Below are 17,641 nucleotides of genomic sequence, written 5' to 3' on the forward strand. Positions count from 1 at the left end.
GGAAACTCTAGCTGATATCAACAGAACATGCTGTGTTCTGCTGTCATGCAGGACATGGTAACTGAGCCAAGAAGAAGCATTGGCTCCTCTAACTAGTGCTGAGCAAGGCAGAACTGCTCAAGTTCTGATTCTTCACGTGCCTTCTTTTTTTTTGCATATGTGTGGGGGATTTTTGTATTATTTTTAAGAACAGCATTCTCAGGAAGTGGTCTTTGGACTGCAGAAAAGGTTTATTTTTGGTTTGTGCCTAATTTTTTTTCCATTCACTCAGTGATTCAGAGCTGAGCTGAGAATACAGAATTTCAATGATAACATTCTGGTCAAAACATTGTGCACACTGCTATACATTTCTTTCTTGAAAACTGTGACTACTCCTTCTTGAATATCTGTAAGGCCATCACTGTACGATCATGTTGGATCAGAGCATCAGAGGAAAGGCTGGCTTAATTTCTTTCTGTAGAAGGATGCTTGGTTTTTTCCCTGATGGATACACTGAAGCACTTTGATAATGATAGGAATTCCTGCAGTAGGAGTGATCATACCCCTTCTCCCAGCCTTATTTCAAAAACTTCACTGCCTTTATCTGTGGGTGTCCCATGGTGCTGGCCTCAGCAGTCTCTGCTGACTCATGTTTCTCATACTGAGGGGTTTAAGTTGGGCATTTTTCCCCTAGTGCTTAATTATGTTTGTTTTAAAAATCAGTAACTATTTTCCACAGCTGTTGGGCTTCATTTTTACATAAGCTCATTAATTGTTTAGTCTCCAAGTTGTGCTTTCTTTCTTTCCTTCTTTTTCAGCAAAGATTGGAAATGATAATACATCATTTTTCTGATTTGGGATTTGGATGTTACTTAGACCAAAAAACTTCAAGCTGAAGCTGTGAATGGGGGAATCTACCCCACTGAATTGTCCTCTTAAAAACGTTTCATGTTCGGATAAGAATATTGTACAGTTACTTATATTATGTAACTTCTTCCAGAGGAGATAACTATTGTGAATGTGTATTCTGAGATGAGTTGGGTTTTTTCTACAGCTGTAGCCCCAAGTGTACAAAATCTTAGCCATTTCAGGTCCTCTTTGTGCATCCGTATGTCATGGGCAAGGGTTTTGATGTCTTCTCTTGAATCTGCTTGTACCTTGCCTGGCAGTTTTGAAGCATGTGTTCTCTCCATTCTGTGGATGGATACACACTCCCTTTCAGTGAGAGGCTCTGAAGTGTTCAGACGTGTAGCCAGCTGGAAAACGGAAGAGTGCTTGAAATTACCGGGTTAGGGCCTAAATATTTCTATGATTTGTGATCTATACTTTTGGAGATCTAGGCCAGGTTTAGGAATTTTTATGAGCTGAACAGAACCCTTTTTTGCTTCACTGACTTGTGCTTTTTTTTTTCCTGTGAAAATGGACAGATAGAATTTTCTTGTTAAAATGCAGAATGCACAGAGCTGACAGTGAAGTGTCAGGAGTGGTCTGCTAATGTGACTAGGCAGAAGATTTTGCTGCTGCCTGAAGGAAGCTCTTAAGCCACCAGGACCAAAAAGGCCTGACAGAACCAAGGGTAAAGACAAAGTAGTAATGCCCTGCCTGCTGCAATGTGTGGGTGCAGCATCAGTAACACCTCCTGGTTCCTCAAAAGGGTTTCACAGGGGAAAAATATGGGAGGGGGGGCTATACACACGTATATGTGAATAGGAGACCCAAGGAACCTAAGGCAGTCTTTGAAAAGCATCTGTTTCCAAGAGCTCTTGCTTGCATCCTGGAGCTCTGCTCTGTGCTTTCCTCAAGTCCCCATGCTCCAGTTAAGAGTCTGGAGGTAACTCTGGTGTCTTCTGCCTATCTGTGCCACTCCAGGAGACTCCAACCTGCACTTCAGTAACAGCCACACGTCTGTCACCTTGGGCAGCCTCTTGGATGACCAGCACTGGCACTCAGTTCTCATAGAACGCTTCAACAAGCAAGTGAACTTCACGGTGGACAAGCATACCCAGCACTTCCGAACAAAGGGGGATTCGGATCACTTGGATATTGATTATGAGGTGTGTGAAGCTCTTTAGGTTGTAACCTGGGAGTTGAGGTATGAATTGCTATAAAAGGAATTGATGTAAAGCAACCACCCTATGAGCTGTTTCTTTCCAGCAAAGATCTTTACTTAATATTTCCTTTCCAGAGAGCTCCTCTCATACTTTACCAGCATCAACATGTCAGTGTAGCTCCATATATGCCAGCATCAGAAGGTGGCCAGTCTCTGTGCAAATATACATTGCATTATGCTTGCACTTCAAAGTATGGCAGACTTTGAATAAACGAAAAGTCATAACCTGGGTTCTGGTCAACTGTTCAGGGAGCAGCTGTGTCATCATCTGCAATATGATTTAATGGCATGATTGTGCACCGTGCCTGCACTGAATTGAGCATGACTGTGGGGATTCCAGCTCTGAGCTGTCCCTCTATCCAGCCACCACTTGCTCTAATTACAGCTCTCTCTCCACATAGAGATGAGCAGGTGAAAATCATTGTCTTCCCACTAGGAATGGAAGACCTCCAGAATGCAAGGAAGTTGTACCAAGGTGGGGGTTGGTCTCTTCTCCCAGGTAGCAAATGACAGGATAAGAGGAAATGGCCTCAAGTTGTGGTAGAGGAGGTTTAGATTGCATACTAGGAAAATCTTCGTTACTGAAAGGGTGCTCCCACATAGAAATAGGCTGCCTAGGGAAGTGGTGGAATCATCATCCCTGAAAGTATCCAAAGGTATAAGGAAGTGATACTTGGGGATATGAACACATGGTGCTGGGTTGGACTCGATCTTCAGAGTTTTTTCAGTCTTAGTATTTTTATGATTCTATGACCCTCACAACCACCAGTTCTGACCCAGGCCCCTTCATATCTGGGGATGTTGCAGAGCATCCTGATCTAGGGAGCCAGAGCAGCTTAGCAAGGAAATATCCTGCCTGCCCATAAACCCCAAGGCTGATGTGCTCCCCTGTGATGAGGCCAAGGTGTGGCAGAGTGCAGTTTATATCACTCCAGCAGTTCAGTGCTTATGGATGATAGTTGTTAAAAAAACACCTTAAAACCCCCTATATATTACCATATTTGTATGCAAGGAAGTTCCTTATCTGTTCCCCCATCAACGCACACCTGTGTGCAAATCACCCATGTTCATTTTTAGCCCCTTGTGCTTGTCTGCCAAGCCTTTCTTGCCCACAAGGCTCAGGGTCATGCTTGCACAGAGCTATCACCCTGTCTGGATGTGTTGAGCTGGCACGGTTCACTGCTTCAGAGACCACAAGTTTACCCTTTGCACTTGGAATTCATTTCTCTGGAAAGGATCATTCTCCAACACACTCAAGGGAAAAAAGCAGACGGCTCAGCAGTGGCAGGTGCCTGCTCTCTTCTCCTCTCATCTTCCAGATGGAATTCCTTTCTTTGCATTTCACAAAGCAGGGTGGAGAGAGTAGTACCTGTCCCCTGGCACTGCTGTACCAAATCAAGAGCACATTTAGTAGGGACAGCACTTGGAGGAGTGGGATTGTGCAACAGCTTTAGACTGAACTATCAGGGGCCAAAACTGTAACTGCTTTTAAGATGGAGTTGAGAAAAGCCAAATACTTGAGTCATCAGCTTTTCTAATTTCATAATAATAACATTTATTGCTTCCTGCTTGGTGCTGATCAAGGGAAACTCAGGCTCCAATTTAATTTGCAGAATGTTTTTCCAGATGTTCCAAAATAGGGAACATGGTAGAAAAGATCTTCAGGTGTTGTTAATCAGCATCACCACAAACCTCTGTGGCACTCCAACCTCGTCCCTTGAGCTCAGTCTTTCACAGTGTGTTTTTCCTCCATTTGCACTGTGACAATCTTTCAGTCAAACATTGCAGCAATGCAGTCTACTGAAAGTTTATCTCAGCACACTTTAGGGATTAAAGGCCTTACTGAGGGTAATAAAATCATTGCTTTTGTAATTAAAATTATTACCAATCAGAAAGCAAACTGTTTTCTTAATAATGCATTAGTGTAATTGATATTGATTTTTCTTCTGGTTTTGAAACCCCAGTACAGAGTCCGTAAGCAGGAGACTTGAAGAATAGAACATGAAAGAAGGAAAGTCTGGTATTTTAGAAAGAACTAATGATTCTCACTGGAAAAAAAACATAGCTACCAGATAAGCCCTCACGCCAATAACAAACCTGCAAGTGACGTAAAGGAGCAGTCTGTTCACTCTTTATTTCTCTGAAGTGATCAATTAAAACAACTGAGGTGCAAGTTCATTAAGAACTTGTTTTCAAATGTATTTTCAAGGTTACCCAGGGAGGCTTCATTTGCGTATGTATCCCAGCTTGTTAGGTGGAGGGGGAGGAACAATAACCCCCAAATTGCTCTTTATTTTTGTAATAATGAACTGAGGTAAGGCTTTGGGAGCTGTGACAGGGGAATAAGGCTGACCAGGTTCCAGCAGCCATCAGCATGCAAGCAGTGCCACACAGCAGTGCATGCTCTTGCTGCAGTGGATGCAGCAGGATTGCAGCACAGCTCCTGATCAAACGTGGTGGCTGCAGGATCCCCATCTGCCTTATATAACTCATGGTGTTGCTGGCAGTGATGGGAAATATGAGTAAAACTTCAGTGGTACCACCAGTAAGGCTTTGCCAGAAAGCAGTAAAGTTACTTACAGATGAGCTGTGACATTCGGAAAATGGAGGTAGGATTATCAGAATTTTTTGGGGTTGTGGGGTTTGTTTTTCTTTTTTTTTTCTTTTTTTTTTTCTCTGTCTCTTTCTTTTCTTCAGAATCTGAACAATTATGCTGTATTTTGGAAGCTTATTTTGTTATGCTCTTTGTCCTCCTGGAGCTTTCAGCCCTCCAGTTGAGTGAGGAGTTGTAACCTGCACAGTGTTAATGTCTGCCAGTACTTAGCAGCACAGCAGAAGTTCCATGCACATGTGTAGCCTGCAGAACTTCTCCCTTACAAAACCTAGTCCCAAATGCCACATGCGACTGTTGTAAAGACCAAAGCACAGTGAAATTGCAAGGTGCAAATTGGGTATTTTAGGTATGTGATACTACCATCCCCTGGCTGAAACCAGAACTGCTCAGACAAGTGCCTGGTGGAAAGGAGTGACCACAGTTCCCAGGCAAACCCAGAGCTCTGGGAGCAGGGAGAGTTGATTCCCCCATTGCTCAGAGGTTCTGAGCACTGCGGGCTGCAGCCAGGTGTCACCCTCCTCTGGGCCAATGGGGCTGTGGGCTGGACACAGTGGGAGTGTTTCCTTGTGTATTGGTGTTCCTGGAAGGGGAGCTGGTGGCACCGGGTTGGTGTGCCAAGGCACTTCAGAGCTGCTCCCAAAGCAGCGAGCTGTCTGTGCCAGATGTGTTTCTCCAGAAGCAGGAATGCAATGGGGACTGTAATTTACCCTGAGAGGTGGCCAGGCCCTGCCTCATGCTCCCAGTGACATTGTTGGTGGGAATTGGCTCTTAAATAATATCCCAAGTGGATGTATGGAGTGGGTCTCTGCTCTCTTGCTTTTGGATGATAATATAATGTAATATAATATCTACATATATATGCATATATATAATATTATAAATAATGCTATTCTTATTCTTTCCAAAAGCTCAGTTTCGGAGGGATTCCTGTCCCAGGGAAGCCAGGAACCTTTCAGAGGAAAAATTTCCATGGATGCATTGAGAACCTTTATTACAACGGAGTCAATATAATTGACCTCGCCAAAAGACGCAAACCTCAGATCTATACTGTGGTAAGAGGCAGTACCATGTGCTTTCCTTCTTTACTTCCATGCTGCTGGTGCTCTCTTGGTGCTGCTGGCTGCTCTGAATGAGCAGAGTTCAGATTTGGATAGCTGTGGGCATAATTAGCTTGTTAAAATGATATTGCTGAGGCTAACACCAGCCAGCACTGGCTCATGCGATGAGAGTTATTGAAAGACACATGTGGAAACCAAGGCATTTCTCTGACTCTACTGGTATATTAGAATTTGCTTGGAGAAACTTGTTAATTATTTTTTTCCAAGATTAAAATATGTCTATTTAATGGTGATAGAAGTCATAGAGATTTTTTTTCCTGGTTAACTCAGATAAAACTTTATTTTCTGAACCATTCTCTATCACTGTTGGGAAGTACAGCACTAACAAAATTCTACTTTGATACTTCATATTACAGAGGAGAAAAAATACTCTTTTTATTACTGGAAATAGTTTCCTTTGTGCTGCTCCTTATATTCAGTATATTGGCAGTTCTGAGAACCACTGACCTTGTACTACTGTCTCTAAATGTGGAATGGTAGACGTAAAGCAAGAGGAACTACAGTCTTATCCATCTTGATAACATAAACCACAAATATAACTTAACATCTAATAATGTCTAAAATTACAGCTATATTTAAATATATCACGAAAATGGCAAACATTTTATTTTGCAAAAAGAGTGAACTACAGTCCCATGAAGCTTTGACAAATTGTACATAATCAGCTCTCTTTTGAGCTTGTGCCTCACTCCTGCACTGTGCTTTGATAAATGCCTTTTGGCTAACATTGTGTCTTTGGAGAACATGGAGATGAAACTGCTTCTGGCTCCCATTCCGTCTTCTAGTTTGTAGCAATGTGTACGAACACACTGAACCTAAAACAAAGCCAGCCAGGAGACCAAGGAGGTTCTTTCTGCGCTCTCCCTGCCTACGGCGAGGCTGAATACACAGGGAGCTGGAAAATGGAAAGGTGATGGGTGAGAAGTTCCTCACTGTGTTGCTGGCAGTCAAGACTGCCTCCAGGATACTCCTCTGGGACGGAGAAACTTCGCTTTAATAATCTTGAGTTTGATTGTTCTGACTGAGGACTCAAAGGTGCAAGTCTTAAGAACCGTGTTAAATTGCTCTTCCCCTCAGCTTACTTTCTAAGGGGGGAGCAGAGTGCCCTGGTCATTAAACAGCTGGTTGTTTTGCTGGCTGGATAACGGGAAGGCCTTTCTAAAGGGGAAGAGCAAAACTTTGCACCATATTCAATTTGCAACTTCTTCTCAGAAGGGCATTGTCTGGGTGTAAGTGGCCCCAAGCAATGAAACTTGTTATCACTACACTTGGTTCAGGCAATGCTAGATGAAAGGTCTAAGAATCCAGCTCCTTTTCTCAATTTAAAGTAGTGGGGATGGATGGATGGATGGATGTGCCTCCATCCTTCAATCTCTTTCACATGAGTGATGATTTAAGCACCATAGTTTCCAAAGGCAGGCTGCTGTACTGCATTTTTCAAGGTTTATGAGCTGCTCTGTGCTGTGTCTATGACACTTGGGTATGCAAGTGTTGCCACACTCATAGTGCCTCATAATCTTAGATGAACACCCTTTTATAGGATATGGGCCCTGTAAATTTGTTCTCCAACATTCTTTGCATCCCAGCTATTTCTCTCCTCTAGCAGCTCTCAGGTACTTCTAGGTCACGCAGGCTGATCCCCTTTCCCTTTTCTGCTCTTCTGCACTCCTTAGCAATTAACTTCCTCAAATTAAAATAACCTGTTCTTGTTAAACGTAGTCTTTTGCCTGCCAGAGTTATTCTCCACTAAATGCTTTTACTCAAAGTGCGTTGAGGTTTTCAAGCAACAAGCTCTATCCTCAGGGAGCTGCAAGCTTCTCTGCTTCATGTCTTTGTGGTCACTAAGGTTGTCTGGAGTGGAAATGCAATGAAAGGATCAGCACAGAAGAATAATTAAATGTAGCAGGGTCTTGGAACTACTCCTTCCAAAAATGTGTTGTATACTTACGTTGTCTCCCCACAAGCTGGAGGTCACCTGAGATGGTTCTGCATTGTTAGTCCCCAAAATACCTTTGTCTCCTAGCAAGAGATAATTGCTGGCAAACTGGTTGGTTTGGGTTTAGAAAGCCATTAATGCTTAGCAACATCAGTTTTTGTCTCCAAAGGCAGGCAGACTTCAACACGCTCTCTGCTTCACTGTATGCCTTTGTGAGCATTGCCACAGTCAGTGAACCAAACTTGGGGATTTTGGTACCCATCCACTTTGGGGGTTTTTTCACTTTTGACATCTTTCACACAAGCAGGAGAATGATACACCAGCTTTGGAGGTATAGATTTCCTATTATGATGTAGTTCCTCACCCGTATAAATAATGGTCCCAAATCAGCTGCATTTAAAGTTAGAGGGAGAAACTGCAGGTTGTCAATAACAGAGTGCTGTAGCATGTATTGTACTCTTGGGTGGTGGCTGTGATTATCATTCTGCCTGTTCTTTTCTGTAACTCATTTGCAGTTTTCAGACTTGCAATAAATCCCCTTGAGAAGGCATCTCAAGATAACAAGGCAGCCTGTCTCTTTGAACTGGAACTTGCCTTCAGAATTCTGTTTTTGTATTGCCTGATACTTAACCTCCCTACACAGCCCTGTCTGTTTGGACAGGCTATTTTTCTTCTCTCTGGGGTTTCTTCTGTCCCTGATGGCATGTTGTGGGCTTTGGGGGTTTTTTGGATTTTTTTTCTTTGTTTCTTGATTTTTTTTTTTGATTGGTGTGTGGGTTTTTTTGTGTGTGCTTTTTTGTTGTTGTCTTGTTTTCTTTGTTTGGGGTTTTTTGTTTTGTTTTGTTTTGTTTTCCCTCGATCATTGAATGTGGAGCAATGATAGGGGTTTTTTATGTGCTTTCCAAGCAATTACTGGTTTTAATTGCCAGAGGTTATGAGAAGTCAAATTTCTGTAATTAACTGCTGTCATGGTCCTAGGGCTGGACCCTTGGGAAACCTCAGAAAATGATTCAAAGTAATATTGTAAAGGTTTGCCCTGTTTACGAGGTGTCTGCTCAGCATGAGAGAAGTGCAGACTGCTCATTATGAGGAATTGCACAGCAGTTACACTTTTTGGGCAGTTAAGTAGGGGCAGGAAAATATGCAAATACGAGCCACATTTACAAGAAGCAGAAGGGGAATTGTTCTTCGGAGAAAGAAAAAGGAAATTTGAAAGGAAATTTGACCTGTTGATATCTGGGATGGAGAAGTCTTCACTGAGGGATTTTGTGCTTGTTTAAAGTGTGCGCAGATGCAGGAGGACATTGGGCAAGTTTTAGGAAGATAAATCCACTGAGAATTGCTAAATACATCTGGTTGAGGGAGTAAATAAGAGAAAAAATAGCTATAGCATCCTGAAAATATAGGATCCTTTCCACCAGTGGTTACTTAATGCTAGATTCTAGTTTCACCTTTAGAAACTGCTCAAATGTGACCTGTGGCCAGGATCTTAAGTTGTTTTTGTGCTTCACTGATTTGCGATGCCAAAATAGGAAGTTGTCTAGCTGATGAAAAGAAATTAAGAGGTCATGGAAAAATGCTGTGTATGGCCTTCTCAATGTTCCACCCTACTTACTCACTGAAATTGAGAAAAACACGTTCTCCCTTTCTCTTCCATTACTTCTGGCTAATAGAAATTGGAGTTGCATTTTTATTTAGCAGAGCAAACCCTGCGCTGACTCAAGAGGAGTTCAGGGTACTCTAAGGCAGAAGTTGTCAGCTCTCAGGTATGCTTGAATTTCTACACTGGCCTGCCATATTGAATGTGAGAGTGACAGCTCAGCACAGCAAGGGATGTGGTGACATGTAAATGTATCACTGTAGTGCCTTGGGGAAATAACCAATTGCCAGCATCAAAGAGCAGGGAAAGATACCTAGTGACAGGAGAATGTAAACTAATAATACATTCCCTTTATAGAGAATCCAAACATGCTATTTTATTAAGCTGATTTGAGATACCTTTATCTTGAGAAGAATTTACTTGTCTGTGAATGTCTCGTTCTACCAAAGTGCTCTGGCAAGTGTTGATCTATCTGTGAATATCAGGCTGGTGGTTTCTGCAGGCCCCTCCTAGCGTTTAGAGAATCATGAGTTAGATTCTTTTTCTTATTTTTTGGGCTCCAATCAGACTATAGGAATCATATATAAAAATTGTGGAAGTTTTTTGTGACATTTTTCACAACTTCCTGTGGACCAAGTTGAAGTTCTAAAAAAAATAAGTTTTCTTCAATTATTTAATGAAAGTGTTGAGTCAGATGATTAAAGAGAGAACTGAATTTGCTATTTTTTAGGTAAGGCAGGTGAACTCAGATTCCAGAAATATTTGATTCCTTTAAAAATAGGTTTATATATTTTCTTCTATCTTTCTGTTCTCTCTGGGTCTTCAGAGGAGTCTCCTTGGCATTCTACCTGCAGTGTAGAATAGCAAGGAAGTCTATATAAACAGCATTCATTCTAAGGGTCTGTTTTATTGTTGCTGAAGGGTGTAACAGGATTATTTTGAAAGAAATTAGGTGTGTCACCTCAATCGAGGTCTTGAAATAAAGTCTATTTAAATGACATCTTTTCCATTGATTTCAGTTGGCTTTGTCCACAGTTCTGAAGAGTTTCAGTGTGCAAATATATAAACCAGCACATAGCTGCATTAATAAACTCTCCTTGATATAAAAGCTTCTTTGTGTTAGGATTTTGATAGTTGTGATGACAGCAAGTGAAGCAAGTCTTTTGGCGAGGAAGACAATATTTTTTAATAAGAATGGATGATGTGCAGAAAAAAATGATGTTTCTGAGCAAATGAGGCCTTTTTGAGTGTCATCAGCCTTCAGCAAATTACAGGTTAGAAACAATTGTTCAGGGTTTCATTTATTACATTACCTGGATAGTCAAATTGAATAAATAGGGCAGTTAGTGCCTGCTGAGCAGTGGAGGATGTTTCAAGGTGGGAGGTGATAAGGCTGTTAGACCCTGTAGAAGAGGAAGAGAGATGGCTAATTATTGTCAGAGGAGGTAGCAGGGGATAAGGAAAATGGAGGAAATGTAATTTTCTGCAAAGCCAAGGCTTTAATGTATTTTTTAAGGTCTTATTCCAGTTGGTAAGGCCTTAGGAACTCTGTGGCACTTGGTATAACAGAAAGGGGCAAGCTGAGCCCATCACAGTCAAGAGCCTGGATTGTGTGCAGTTCACACCAACCATTTGGGCTGGTGCTGTGCTATGATACACAGATAATTGGAATTTATAAGAGGAAAAAGCTATTAACAGAAAGTAATACATAAAAAAAGAAAAAAGCTGATAGGAATTGCTTTCTATACGCTTTTCTATTTTAAGGTAGATGTGGTTCTGTTTTCACAATAATAATGAGGAAAAAAATCTCCTTGCTGCTGTGTTTTGTTCCAGGCAATAAAAACTAATAAGCTGTAGATCACTTTACCTTGAAGTGGAACAAAAATTGGGCTTGGACTGTAATAATTTTCCAGTTTGATCTAATACATCTACCTTATTCACTTCTAGCAAGGTGAATTTGAAAGGTTGGCTTCGTTCCTACTTGTTGCTTAAAGTGGATATTCCCCCGTCACCAGGAGACTGAGCATGGGTGAGATCTTGGGAGGGGACATAGCCAGGACAGCTGACCCAAACTGACCAAAGGGATATTCCACACCAAATGAGTCTGCTCAGCCATAGAAGCCAAGAGAAAAAGGAAGGGGAGAGGCATTTATTATCGTAGAGCAACTTCTACACATGCTGAAACCCTGCTTCCTAGGAAGTAGCAGAGCATCCCCTGCTCATGGAGAGTAAAGATTAAGTCTTTTGTTTTCCTTTGCTTCTGTGTGCAGACTTTGCTTTTGCTTTATTAAACTGCCTTTCTCTTGACACAAGAGGATTTTCTTCCTTCATTTTCTCCCTCACCTCATGAGGAGGTGAGTGATAGAGGCGCTTGGTGGGCACCTGGCATCCAAAGTCCACCACAGAGAGAAAATATTAAGTGGTCACTGTTTTGTGTGTGTGTGTTGGTTTCCTCCTGTGGTCTTTTTTCCCCCCTTTTCCTGTCTCTCTGAGAAAAATGATGTAGGATGTTTCCAAAGTATTTCTATATTTGCTCCCATTTTTGTCAACTCTTAACTATTGTGCCATGTAATAAAACAATAATGTACAGTTACTATGGGCATAAAAATGGTCAAATCCTTTGTTCTGCTTCTGGCCAATGACACATTCAGCTTAGGAGTCTGAGATAAAGAACATTCGGAAGGGTGCAGCCAAGCATCTAATCCCTGATATTCTCATGGTCACAATGTTTCAGTTTTCTCAAAGCCGTCTCTATTTTGTTAAATGTTACTTTCTCCCCATTTGGAACATTATCTTAATGTAAACAACTTAAATCAATGTGATAATTAACATTTTATTGGAATTCATGATACCTGCAGTAAGTGGAGATAGGAGAGTTGTCTGTCACAAGATTGATTATCACAGGGCTATATTAGTTTCAATATAATTTGGATCAGGAAAGCTTTCGGATTTCCATATTGAAATTCTGCTCAGAGAAACAGAAACCCATCTCAGTATAGGAACTCTCTTAAAGTTGGTCCCCTGCTCTTGGGATGGACTGTTTGCTCACTCAGTGGACTTGTCCTAACTCAAGGAACACCGCGCACCTTGGTGCTCCCATATCCTGTTGAAGACACTTTGCAGCAGTATTTCAGAAGGCTGGAGCTGGTGTCTCACTTCGATTTGCTTTTCATTTAGTGCTCAGCATGGTCTTGAGAAGTATTTGAAATATATGCAGGTCTCTTGACATTTGTTCTGCTTGAAAGAGTTAATTTAAAAACAGGGCTTGAAAGAACCTCCCCCATTCTCAAAATCCTGTTTCTCAGAGTTGAATGCCAGTTTTTCATCTTATCCTTTTAAAACTGCATCAGAGGTCACCTTTTTCTTCTGTTACTCTCCTTGCAAATTTGTCTGGAAACTCAGTCCCTTCACAGCTAGAAGTAGTCCTCTAATTTCCAAGCTGGAGATATTCTTGCCAGTTTACCACATTTGTATCTCAGCCAGGCCTGGGATCTTAGTCCCTTTACCTGTCATATGAAATCATCCTTTCTAATCCTCTGCAGAAAGCAAGATATCCTTTTTATTGGACAGTATCCATAGAGTGATTAATGAGGAAAGTTTAAGTGCCCATTTGATGCTCTAACCTGCAGGTAGAATGAGAGCTCAGAAATACTCATTTATTGTTCTTTCTTTTCAAGCTGTGATCTTGGCCTGGATCCTCTGGTAGGCTAAGTGCTGAGGGTTTCAGTGCAGCTGTCAATTTGAATAATTTCCCAAGTGCATATTATTTTTGATTAGTATTCTCTGAGAGCAAGGAGGATGTATAAGGAACTTGTTACCAATTGCCCTGGCTGTGGTGTTGTCTTCTCTCTTCAGTGAACAGTACATAATACTATATCAAAAAAGGCCAGAAAAGACTGAAATGGTTCATTAAAGTTATACAGGTTTTATTGAAGTCCCACAGAAGTCACTGGAAAGTCTCCAGTCAGTTTTGGATGAGGTTTATGGCTCAGAGGATCTTCTATGTAATCCACTTTTATCCTCATCACTTAGCAACTGTGTTCTTCCATTCTCTTTTAATAGGAGAAGCTCTGGTTCTTCTTTAAAATGCTGTAACATGCTGCTGCTTGTTCATTCAACATCTCACTTGAACAAGAACCACCGCTAAAGCTGTACTGTGCCTGCAGAAATCTGGGCTGCTTCCACTCTTTTCTTAAGACAACTGTCATGGAAGCCAGTGAAAAAATTGCAAGTATTTCCATTGCATTTCTAGGTTCAGAAGTTTTCCCTTGTAAGAACAATAAGAACTATTTTATAAAGATTTCACTGCTTGTTAGAGGAGTCGTTAATCAGTCTGGAGATGGACTCAATGGAATTTTCAAATGCCATGTGATAGCTAGACTTTCCAGCAGCTGGGTAGAGCTGAGCGTCTCCTTTATTTTCTCTAGGGATTAGACTGTTCTTATCCCATTTCCTAGCCAATGAGCTTTTACTTTTCAGTTAAATTGGGTTCAATTATAAAATCAAGTGTCTGCCAGAAATCTGGCATATACCCTGGAGAGTTCCAGAACTGCTGCCAATTAAAGCAAAATGCTCATGATCAGATGAAGGTTTAGAGGGAGCTGTTTACTTTTCTGCCTTAGACCTGCTGGAATAATTTGTTTGAGAATAACATTCAGGGAAAAATTAACAGTTTTTATAAAGGGAACCTATTCCACTTCAGTGGACAAATGTCTTTCAGAGTAACAGCTGTGTATTCGTTTTTCAGATTTTCATGTTACTGTCTCTAGGAAGGTAGACAGGTTGGTCAGTGTAAGGATGTCAGCAACTGTTGTTGGTGTGCATTAATTACATCATCTGGCTTTGGTCTGAAATGCTGCTTTAAGATGTTTCCCTCCTAAATTAGTCAGTTGAATTGACGTAAGTTCCTGTGGCATCAATTGCTTTAGTCAACTTCTTTTTTCTTTTTTTTTTCTTTTTTTTTTTTTTTTTCTTTTTTTACAAATCCTGTCTAGTTTTTAGCTCTGACTGCAATTACTTATGGTCCTTACATCATGGAGGTCTCAATTTTTGAATAAGAGTAACAGAAATACCTTTTGAAATGAACCCCCCCCAAAAGGCAGATACACCTCATCTGTCCCCCATATTCACCTTTAATCCCATTTACAAAGAATATTGCAGCACCACTGTTGTGCATCTCCAGCTGCCTGTTCTTATGGCAGGTGGAATCACACCTGCTCTGCTTCAGTTAAGTCAATGGAGAGGCTAAAGTTGAGGTCAGACTTCAGAGTCTGAAGTCTCACCAGGTTAAGCAAGGGAAGAGATGTGCAGGTCCTGTCCGTATGTCCCAGCACTGGCCCTGGAGTCAGCACTCTTTGCTGATCATCTCTCAGTGCAGGACTTCTGTGGCATGAATTGCTAGCTGGAGTGAATGACTGGAGTGTTGCTGAGTTTGTCAAGGTGCCACAGCAATCCATGGATTTAGGACTAGTTGCACAAGTTCAGAATCTCATGTCAACTGCAGACAGAAATTTTACCTTACCTTTGGGCCCATGCCTGTGCATCAGGGATGCTTTGCTATGGTGCTGCTGCAAACAGCTGAAAGGGTATTTAACTACACAGGGTCTTTAGTGGCTTGTTTTAAGGTCTTCTGAAAGTGTGTTGTGTACTGCGAAATGTTTTTTCGTCTTAGCATTTATCTTCTTCTGCACCATTAATTCAGTCTAGGCAGAGGTTGTTCCGCTGCTAGGTAAAATCTGGAAAGTGCTTTGAGACAAAAATCATATCAGAATTCTTTATTGTGAGGATGAGGGAAAGGTTTCACAGAGAAGTTTTGGCTACTCATCCCTGGAAGTGTTTAAGCATGCTTGGATGGGGCTTTGAGCAAACTGGTCTAGTGGAAGATGTCCCTGCCCATGGCAGGGGGGTGGGAATGAGATGAGCTTTACTGTCCATTCAAACCCAAACTATTCTGTGATTAATAAATGTCTTACAACTTTGTGTGGAGTCCTTGAATCACTGTAAAGCTCTACAATTCCAAAGAAAAATAGTCATTGTCATTTTAAACTTTAAAAAGCTCTAGAGAAGGTTAACTGTATTTATTTATAATGCTGCAGTTGACTGTCTTAATTTTCTGCAATTTGGCATCAATTTGATTAAAAATTGAGCTAGAAATGTAGTGCTAACAATAGCAAAAAATTTGTGGCATCTCTTCATGCAGGCAAATCCCAGTGGGTATTAGAAACTGTTTGAAGGCTGAGACCAAATTTCCATCCTACTTCCCACCTGAATAATGATCAATGGAGTTCAGATAAGCTTTGGATTATATCTCAAAACACATTCTAATATTATATAGCCAAGGATTCCTTTTGCCAAATCTTTGCCTTTTGCAAAGCTTTTGCATTCTGAACCTAACGGGTACTATGCAAATAGCTCCATATAGATAAATATCTATCAAGGATTTTTTCATCCACTGATACCTTTGTCTATTTCTGGCACATCATTTTCCATTTAAAAAATAAAGACTGGAAAGACATTTGAAAGTGGTAGGGAACAGTTCCATCATCTGTCTGAGATGGCAGAGAGGAACTCCCCAAGCACTGTGCAACTTCCCGCACATCCATCAAGTGCTGTTCGTTATAATTATCCTGGTAGAGCGGGGTATGGGCTCTGATGAGAAGTGTTATCATGGAGAAAGCCTTATACTCCCATGTTTTTATCAGATTACAGTTGGTTTGTTACAAAGCAGCCGAGTTCAAAGCAGCTGGCTGCAACAATCTCCTGGAGTGGCTTTGAAAGACGCGGCTCCTTAAGTGCATCCTGACTTTATATATTGTTAAGGTTTTATACCATGGCCTGATTGACCTGGTGGGGTAATCTACAGTGCCTGAGCAAACTGGTGGACTCATTTCTTCCACCAACTACAGTGATACATGCTGGTGCAGATTCTGCTGACTGCTTTGAGTAAATGTGCTGCTCTTCTGGGCAAATTGTACCATTGATTTCAGGGCTGGGTGGCTGAGATAATCAACTAAGGTGTGGTGTTGATAAGGACATTTGGTTACATTTAGATCCTTCTAAGGACTAAGCTTTTGATTTTTGATCTTCAGCATTTGGGATAAAAGCAAAATTTTGAAGTTAGTTATGTTTTCCTGGCATGGACAGATACATTTCCTACTGATTTCCAAAGATACGTGTCTGAATAACAATACCTATTTCAGCCTTAAGGGCCATTAGAAGTCCAATGAGCTTATTTAACTAAAGATGTTTTGGGATGACTGAAAAAAAGTCATGCTGATTATGTTTGATTTTTTTTTTGTTTGTTTTTCAGGGGAATGTGACCTTTTCTTGCTCAGAACCACAAATTGTTCCCATCACCTTTGTAAGCACCAGTCGAAGCTACTTGCTACTCCCTGGCACCGCTCAAATTGATGGTTTGTCAGTGAGCTTCCAGTTCCGGACATGGAATAAAGACAGCTTGCTTCTGTTCACCGAGCTGTCTGAAAACTCAGGACATCTCTTGGTTTACCTCCATGGTGGCAGATTGACACTACTTATTCAAAAGGAGACTGAGAACCCAGTGGAAATCACTGAAGGTGTTTATTTTATTTTACTTTCACTTGTCTCCTTCTGAAACACAAAGGTTCAGCTCCATGGGATGAAAGGATCAAACAATAAGGAAACACCCAATCTTCCTTTCTCTTTTAAATTTTCTCTTGCTTTGCAGTGGTAAAGCTGCTTTGTGCAGCTTGATCTAAGCTTGGAAAATTGACATCCTGAGATCTCCAGACTCAATCTCACTGACAGTTAGCTGAGCCTCTATGTTCTTAAGCAGTCACACTCAATTTTCTCTAGTCAGGTCACATGAAGACCTTCCTGTTCCCATCTTCAGACTGCTGAAATCAGCTGGAAGCCAGCTCAGCCACAGCATCTTTCTCCAGCATAAATTAAGGCAGCCTCGGAGCTGATTTTCTTTCTCTGACTGTAGCTTTGGACTCTCCCTTTATGCTACACTCAGAAGAGAGGCTGACCATGGGCTTCCTCTCCTTACACTCCCTCTTGGGCTTCCTTAGCCACTTTGGAAATTGCTTTGTGCAGTGCAGCTGGTGGGATGCAAGAGGGTGAAAGAGGGCTGCCTTTCTGATTTAAAATTAGGGGGAATAATAATAATAATAATAATAATAAATTTTCTAAAAGAACAGATGTTTAAAAACATGTGATATTAAAATATTCCCTGTACAGATTAAAAGAGTGCAGATGTGTCTATTAAAAGAAGCAGAGATAAAAAACTGACAGAGTTGTCAAA

General features: G+C 41.2%; 1 protein-coding gene across 1 annotated transcript in view; it reads left to right on the top strand.

The window, feature by feature from the left end:
* The window catches only part of CNTNAP5 (contactin associated protein family member 5), a 275,472-nt gene that overhangs the window by 129,857 nt on the left and 127,974 nt on the right, over nt 1-17,641 (top strand). The window contains exons 6-8 of the mRNA XM_039554726.1: nt 1,849-2,033; nt 5,612-5,755; nt 16,667-16,931. Of these exons, the coding sequence (XP_039410660.1) occupies nt 1,849-2,033; nt 5,612-5,755; nt 16,667-16,931 (594 nt within the window). The remainder of the gene's footprint in view (nt 1-1,848; nt 2,034-5,611; nt 5,756-16,666; nt 16,932-17,641) is intronic.

The sequence above is a fragment of the Corvus cornix genome, chromosome 7 (genome assembly GCF_000738735.6).
Source record: "Corvus cornix cornix isolate S_Up_H32 chromosome 7, ASM73873v5, whole genome shotgun sequence".
Lineage (NCBI taxonomy): Eukaryota > Metazoa > Chordata > Aves > Passeriformes > Corvidae > Corvus > Corvus cornix.